At 43.2% G+C, this 8,690-nt stretch overlaps 1 protein-coding gene across 2 annotated transcripts in view; it reads right to left on the bottom strand.

The window, feature by feature from the left end:
* Nucleotides 1–8,690, bottom strand: part of macrod2 (mono-ADP ribosylhydrolase 2) — a 1,308,647-nt gene that overhangs the window by 38,363 nt on the left and 1,261,594 nt on the right. Inside the window, exons 13-14 of one of the 2 annotated variants that reach the window (XM_024007574.2) lie at nt 4,681–4,714; nt 1,421–1,450 (exon numbers count right to left, since the gene is read on the bottom strand). In XM_024007574.2, coding sequence (XP_023863342.2) covers nt 1,447–1,450; nt 4,681–4,714 — 38 coding nt within the window. In that variant the 3' untranslated portion in view covers nt 1,421–1,446. Of the gene's footprint in view, nt 1–1,420; nt 1,478–4,647; nt 4,715–8,690 lie in introns of both variants that reach the window. The other variant, XM_070448731.1, reaches the window with a different exon arrangement.

Raw genomic sequence — 8,690 nt, forward strand, 5'->3', positions numbered from 1 at the left:
TACTCTGTACTACTATACTGAACGTAACTAACTGTATAACTCGTTTGTAACTCTACTGTAACTACTATACTGTAACTTACTATACTGTAACTACTATAATGTACTACTATACTGTAAACTACGTAACTTACTATACTACTACTATACTTAACTACTATACTGTATTCACTACTGTACTGTAATAACTACTGTAACCTACTATACTGCAACTACTTATACTGTAACTACTATATCTGTAAAACTACTATACTGGTATAACTCACTATACTGTATAACTACTGTAACTACTATACTTATAACTACTATACTATATAACTACTATACTGATAATTACTGTAACTACTGTAACTACTATACTGTAACTTAACGTATACTGTAACTACTATACCTGTAACTACTATACTTAAACTATACTGTATTAACTACTGTACTGTATAACTACTGTAACTACTATACTGTAACTACTATACTGTAACTACTATTCTGTAACCACTATAACTGTATACTACCTTTAACTAAGTATACTGTATAACTACTGTAACTACTATACTGTAACTACTATATTGTACTACTTTACTGTATAACTAATGTAACTAATATACTGTATAACTACTGTAACTACTATACTGTATAACTATACTGTAACTATTATATTGTAACTGCTATACTTTATAAGTAATATAACTACTATACTMTAACTACTATACTGTATAACTACTGTAACTACTATACTGTATAACTATACTGTAACTATTATACTGTAACTGCTATACTATATACCTAATATAACTACTATACTGTAACTACTATACTGTATAACTACTGTACTACTATACTGTAACTAGGTGCTCTAAGTGATGACGTTTGTATGATGATAAGAGGGAAAGTGTATCCCTTTCTCTGCTGCTTGTGTGCAGCTTCATTTACAGTAACTGAACAGGAGTGTCTGTTAAATGGCATAAACTTTCATTTAAAAAAATGCTGAGTCCCACACTTTTCCCCTACATATTGCACTACTTTTGACCAGAGCCTTATGGAATGAGGATGAAGTAGAGGAAGAGAGAGTGGAGGAACAGGGAACTGGTTTGATATTACAAAGACACACTGACACAATCAACAAGCTAGAGAGATAGAGACTTCACCAGCCTACAGGGTTTGAGAGGACATATTCTGAAGGCAACACTACACTATGGTTCCCCTGTTCCTACAGAGTTTTTAATAAAAGACAAAGTAGTCAGCTGTGCTGGAGGAAGAGAGAGTGAAAGAGGACAAGAGAATGGAGAAGAGTGAGTGAGAGAGAGAGAGATAGAGAGAGAGAGTGAGAGAGAGAGATGGAGAGAGATAGAGAGAGAGAGTGAGAGAGAGATGGAGAGAGAGTGAGAGATGGAGAGAGAGTGAAATGGAGAGAGAGATATCTTACCAGTAGCATCCTCCATTTCTTTATTTTCATCTCTTTTTTTTCTTTCTCTTTTCTTTCCTTTATTGTCAGTTGCCTTTCTTTTCCTCCTCTGCTTTCTCTCTTTTTATTTATTTTTCTTTTTGGACATCTAATACACTCACATTTGTGTTGATTATCTATCTAATTAACCTCTCATCTGAGTAAACATCTGAACCATTCGAGAGTTCTTTTGGAACGTTATAAGACTCTACCTGCTATTTTTTCAAAGATGATTTATTGATTATAAGCCTTTTGTAATATCTTGTTCAATTTCTCTACCATTATTAGTACAATAAATACCCCAATTTATTTGTTTGTTTTAAGGTTCATATAAGTATACTAAGATAGAATATAGTTCTTGGACATCATTCAAACCAATGAGGGTTCGGCAGTAAATTACTGCCACTTCAACCCACAGTTTTTGTGTTTTTGGCAGGTTTTATATAGTCACATTGGAATTCACATCCCTCTATACACTTCTCCGATGAATATTATAATTGAATTCTCAAGATAGGGCAACCTGAAACATTATTCTCAGAGGACCCTATCCGCTGCTGTGTCAAAACAATCTGTTGAAACATGGATTTCTGATTGTCATGACCAGCGTGGAAATCACCTTTACACAGGTACCTTCCTTGTTTGATTTCTGCCTTATAGAAAGGGAAAAGTAGAATGGAGTCCGTATCTGATTGCCGAAGGGACGGGCGGAGAGGGCCTTTAGCCATCCCGAAAGGATGAGCAACAATGTGTTGAGAGTTTTGAAGCGTTGAGTACTGCCGGCAATGGCTTGATAGAACTTCGGTAGTGCTTTCCTCAAATTGCTTTTTTAAAATCCCCAGCTACAATAAATGCAGCCTCAAGATAGGAAAGAGAGATGAAATGAAAGGAGGACAAGAGAATGAGTAGAAGAGTGAGTGAGAGAGGAGAGAGAGATGAGAGAGATGATAGAGAGAGGGACTGAGAGAAGTTGTTATGTTTTTTGTTTTGATGAGATAGAGATAGGTATTAGGAGAGTGATGAGATTTGGAGGAGATAGTGAAATGGCAGAGAGGAGTATTATTTCTTATCCAGTTAGACCTTCTTCATTTGTCTTTTATTTTCAGTCTCTTTCTGTCGTCCAGCTTTCTTTCCTCTGGCTTCTGCCCTGGACACACACACATTGATACATTGAAGTAACCTCCTCTATGTGCTGAGAACCACTTGAACCATCGAGAGCTTTGGAACCGTATTAAGAGTCTACACTGCGATTTTTTTGCAATGATTGTTGAGTGTTGATTATATAGTGCCGTTTTGTTACTGTTTCAGAGTTCGTATCTTCTTTATCCTAGTTGTTTAGTAGTACAATAAATACCCCAATTTATGTTGTTAAGTTCAAAAGAATACAAGACAAATATCCTAGACATCATTCAAATCATTGAGGGTTCGGAAATTTAAAGCCAATTCTTTTTGCAGATGGAACCTTATAGTCCCAAGCTCTTGATATGTCATGGAGATCATTCAGCCATTTTGTTGCTGGACATCCTTTTACCACCATTTTAACTGTGCTCTGAAAGCATGACTTTGCATGATGAAGACCATTAATGTCATGTATTTAAAATAGAGAGAGTGTAATCGTGTATCACATCAGCTCCCTGTCTTTCTGTCCGTCCGTCTGCCTGCTCTGTCTTCTCTGCCTGCTCTATACGTCTTCTCTGTCTGTCTGCCTGGTCTATATGTCTTCTCTGTCTGCTCTGTCTGTCTGCCTGCTCTATCCGCCTGCCTGTTTTGTCTGTCTGCCTGCTCTATCTGTCTACTCTGCTTTGCTCTGTCTGCTCTATCTGTCTGTCTGCCTGCCTGCTCTATCTGTCTATCTGCTCTATCTGTCTGCTCTGTCTGCTCTGTCTGTCTGCCTGCTCTATCCGGCTGCTCGGTCTGCTCTGTCCGTCTGTCTTTCTCTAGTCTGTCACTCCCTCTCTCCTCTCTCGCTCCCCTATCTCTCGCCTCTCTCTCCTCTCCCCTCCCTCTTCTCTCCCCTCTCCCTTCTCAATTCTCTCTCCCCTCCGCTGTTTTAAAGTGTGTGGGTGTTCATGCGTGTGTGACATGCATGTGTGTGTGCGTCGGTGTTTTTGGTTTACAGAAGGATTGAAGACTGTTTGACTAGAGGTTAGCGGAATCACGAAGATTTCTACTTTACCTATTATAATGACTAACAAGCAAAACGTCGGGTCTCTGGTTTTATCTCGCTCCCTCCTTGATGATGTTTTGTATTTGGGGTTTCAAGTAAGTTATGCAAGAGTGTTGAGCCAATATTCTAAGCTGAATCAAGAATTACTCATCTAATATAAAATTATCGTGCGACAATTAGCATTCAGAACCTCAAGTGGTTTGTGGGGATATAGCCGGCTGTGCATCTATCCACAAGCAGGTTTGGGTTTTGTTGGTCAGCCGTTTTAATAGGGTCCACATTGTAAGGAACAACACGCCAACTACTAATTCAGCAACTTTCCGATGAAGAAGCTGCCATTCAGAATTACTAAATCTCAGACAGCGCACAGCCTGGAACATATCCAGGTCCGCTTGTAACATACCGCAATCTGCGATGGATAGATCACAGTGCTGAGTGTTGTGCAACGAACAGGACGGTAGTGAATGTGGCTTCAGGTAGCCTTACAGACAGGTGACTGCTCCTGGTATGTTGGAATATTGCCCTATAGGAAAGGGAAAGGGCACGGAAATGGCAAACAGTAGACGATCTGGGATTTGGGCAGAAGGGGAGGGGCGGAGGGTGAAGGCTTAGGTTATGGGCTCATCCCGGACCGAACAAAATGGTTGAGAGGATTATAGAGAAGCATGAGAACATAAAAGGGGTCAGCGGCTACTGCATATCATGCTTGAAAGAGGACTAGTACTGGTAGGGTGCATGGCTTTCCCAAAACTTTTGCCTTTGATTTTATATCAACGGTGGAAGTAAACTGGGGGTGTGGAGCGTGTAGCTCTAAATAAGTAAAATTGCATAGCCAATATGAAAGAGTAGGAAGAGAAGGCATCTCACGTAGAAAGAACGCCAGTGAAACGAGAAGTTAAGCCAGCAGAAAGAGTGAGCAGGCACGAGAAGATAGAGAGGAGAGGTTCGGATAAGAGAGACTGCTGACGACGATAACGAGTGTGGGAACGCAGATAGAGAGAGAGTGAAGAGATGGAGAGAGATGGAATGAGAGAGAGATACTTACCAGTAGCAGTCCTCCCATTTCCTTTATTTTCACTCTTCTCGGTCAGCTTCTCTTTCCTCTGCTTCTCCTGGCACGACACACATCAGATATCGACTAAGAACCTCTCATTAACTGAGAACACTGGACATCCAGCGAGAGGCTTAGAACTATAAGCATTCCATGCTGCCCTGTGAGCATCTCTCTGTCAACATTTGTCACGTTTCACCATGACTTATTTATTCCTCGTCCCTTCGCTAGCAATCGTATCCAATGTTTCTACCTATAAGTAACAATAAACAGCCCAGTCAACTCCACTGGGACGCCTACAAGTCCATTTCACGCACATTTGAGTGGTGGGCTGGTTACGCTCTATTTCCCACACAACAGAATTCAAGGAATCAAATTAACCTTAAGACATCATCCACATCCACACCTAGGGTTTCTCATTCCTTCTTTTCATCTTTAAAATGTTTAGGATGAACCAACTAATCTTACTTGGGACATTGGACATGGTAACCTTTACACCATCCGTATCCCAAGCACCTTTCCATAATGTCATGTGCGGGAGAATGCATTGAGCCCTAGATGGTGTATGTCGGATGTCTCCATTTTGGTATTTGATTTGGACATTCCTTTCTCTCACACATTTAACACCATCGACTGAAGCTGAACTATTGAGGCACTCTCATGGAAGACATATTGACGTTTTTGTGTTATTGTAAATGTTATCATAGTGGAGAGTTGTTAATATCGTTTTATGGCAAGATCATATCTCCTGCTAGACTTCTTATAGGTCCATCTTGCCGATACTTGACAGTCCATACTGGCCTGTCTGTCTCTTCGGGCTCTGTCTCCTCTGATCTCTACTTTTAGGACGTTACATTATCTCTGTTTCGTGCGCCTGCTTGGTCTTATAGTCTCTGCATCTTCGCCCTTACACTCTCGATCCGTCTGCCTCCTCCTAACACCTCCAGCCGCCATGATCTGTTCCGGGTCTCCTCTCTATCTGTCTACTCTGCTTTGCTTGTCTACTCTTATCGTCTCCGTCTGCTCAGCCTGCTCTATTGTCTGTGGGACCTGCTCTTAAATCTGTCTGCTCTGGATGGGCTGACTTCTGTGGTCTTGCGCAGAGCACTCTTAAATCACTAGAGAGCTAGTTATTAAGCGGGGCACTGATGTTGTCTAGACCCCACTAGGCCGCGCACCAACTCTTGCTCTTCGTCAGCCACCCACCCCTGTCTTACTCTCATTACATCCCCACCCCTATCCCAAATACGAGCCAACGCACCTCAATCATCTCAGCCCTTCTCTGCTGCACTCTCTCCCTCCGACGCTACCATCTTCCGCTCAATTAGCACACCATCTCCCTTTCCTCACATTCCTCTCACGCTTTCAATCCCATCCACCTCCGGCTGGTTATAAAAGAGCGTTGTGAGTGTGTTGCAAAATCCCCGACACGCCCGCCCGCCCACTGCCATTCCGACCAGCGTGCTGAGATCATGCATGTTGGTGGCTCGCGGTGAGACAGCCATCGTGGTTTTTATTATTTCCAGACAATGTAACACAGTGTGTGTGTCGTCGTGTGTGCGTCGTATGTGTGTGTGTGTGCTGGTGTGTGTGGTGTGTTTGTGTGTTTGCTGTGATGTGTGCTCTTTTCGACTGAGACGTGCTGAACAGACACTAATTAGACATCATCTCCAAGTTAACAGATATTGATGTTGTATACATTGCTAGCCCAGCTCTTCCCAGGCTCTCTCATGAGTTCAGAAGGCCTATGAGAGGGAAGCGCCTAAGGAATAGAGTGATAAGGAGACGAAGCTAGACGACGGCTAAACATGAGGATTCCAGCCATTGGAGACATGTGGTGCTTCGTCCTGACTGTGGGAGGTGCTAACAGGTGAGTGATGGGAAATAAGAAGAAGAGCTAGGGAAACGGAGAAAATCGGATTACGGTTAGGTATAAGGTGACTCATAAGAGAGGAGCACGCAGGCCATAAATGGAATTTCATACCCACTTTCAAACACTTCATTTGTCGGGCTCTGCACTTTGCGGCCTGTACAAGCAGAACAGGGGCACACAGTGGCCTAATCACAATGTGATATGATGAACACAAATCCTCCAACCAGACCGAGTACCGTATAGCTCAGAGGGCGTTTTTGTATATTCCAGGGACATAAACGCTTCCAGGGGGGGAGGAGAGGGAAAGAAGTTAATAGTGATAAGGGGGGGGGTATATGGTCAGAGGGCAATAATTTCTTCCAAGACTCGTTACGTCTTCAATTTTGTGGGGGAGCCTCCCACAAATGTCCATTTTTGCCTACCTCTAAATTGCAAGTCTTGACTGCTACACAATAACAATCAACATCACAAACCCTAAACAAGTATCTACCAGATTTCTTGTGTATAACTCTGGTCCCGCCTCCTTGCCGTCGTCTCCTACCTCGCCGAAAAAAAAAAAGCAAATCACAACAAAACGGTTTTCTATCTTGATGTTTATAGGCAGCCATACAACGTCTAGTCTCTGAGTTTTGGGATGGGTTTACAAAACAGATGAATATACTCTCGTGTGAATAACCGCTGCACCCCATCCACATTTATGTGACCAAAATGTGCACACTTACTCCATCTAATTATCTGATTCGTAATCATCATCTTCTATGCTATCTAACTATCAAACTAATCACCAGCTTCTATCTAATACTATCTTCTAAAACATAAGTTCTATCTGTAAATCGATCTAAGTATTCTCTTCTATCTGCATACTATGCTATGTCTGTCAATCTATCCTATCTATTCTATTATCTAGTAATAACTAGGTCTATCTATCTAGTCTGTCTTTCTCTAGTCTGTCACTCCCACACCGCTCTCTCTCTTGCGGTGGGCTGGTCTCTGCTCTATGAGCGTCTATGGGTCCCTCCAAATGCAACTTCAATAGAACCCCAAAAAAGAATTACAAGGCGCCATCTCTCATTAACTTTGGAGAGGGCCCCCACCTCTTCTGGAATCTCTCGTCCTCTCTCTTCCCCCCACCAAACGTTCGTGCAGGTGGGGGTGTGTGTGATCCAGCGTCCTGAACTCCTTCTCTCTCTCTCGTGCGTCTCGTCTCCCTCCTCCACCCCACCCTCACTCTTCTCATCATATTATCCGCGCCTGACTCTTCCGCACCTCTCATCGTCTTTTCCCCGCATCACTAATCTCCTCCTCCTCTCTCCCTTCCCCCCTCTCTCCTCTCTCCTCGTCTCTATTACCCCCTCTTCTCTTCTCTTCCTTCTTCTCTCTCTCGTCTCACCCCTCACTCTGCTCTCTCCGTCCTTCCTCCTCCTTCCCCCTCCTGTCTCATTCTCTATCTCTCTCTCCGTTTCCACTCCCCTCTCGGTCTTCGTCTCTCCTACTCATCCTCTCCTCTCCCCTCCTCCTTCTCGTCTCTTCCTCTCTTCTCTCCTCTCTCTTCTCCTTCTCATCCTCCTCGCCTCTCTCTTCCTTCCTCCTTCTGCTTCCCCGTCTGCCCTCTCCCCTCTCTCTTTCTTTCTCTTATTACCCCACTCTTCTCTCTCCTCTCTCTCTTCCCCCGCTCTCTCTTCTCTTCTCGTATTACATCCCAATCTTCTCGTCCTCTCTCCACCCTCTGCCTCTCTCTCTCTATTATCCCCTCCTTCTCTCTCCCTCTTCTCTCTTCCCTCTCTTCTCTCTCTCTCTCACTCTTCCCCTCTCTGTCTCATTCTCTCTCTCTTCTCTCTCTCTCTCCTCATAATAAATGCATCTCTCTTGTGATATGGCGGGTCTAGCTAACTGGCCTCAACCTGTGTTTGCTGTCGCCTCTAGGAGGGGGTATATGGCCTGAGCAGAGGGCGAGATTGACCCATGCAATTATGTATATCCACCCACCACACCAAACACACATACTTACACTCGGCAACATAAAAAACAAGTGGCACTGCTCTCCACACCACTAAGACGAGTCCACCAAAACCCAACACAAGCAGGAGAAATCACGCAACGTCACACACACACCACCACACACACACCACCACACACACAGGCAGCAGACAAACACGCAAACATG

This window comes from Salvelinus sp. IW2-2015, linkage group LG18, assembly GCF_002910315.2.
Source record: "Salvelinus sp. IW2-2015 linkage group LG18, ASM291031v2, whole genome shotgun sequence".
NCBI lineage: Eukaryota > Metazoa > Chordata > Actinopteri > Salmoniformes > Salmonidae > Salvelinus > Salvelinus sp. IW2-2015.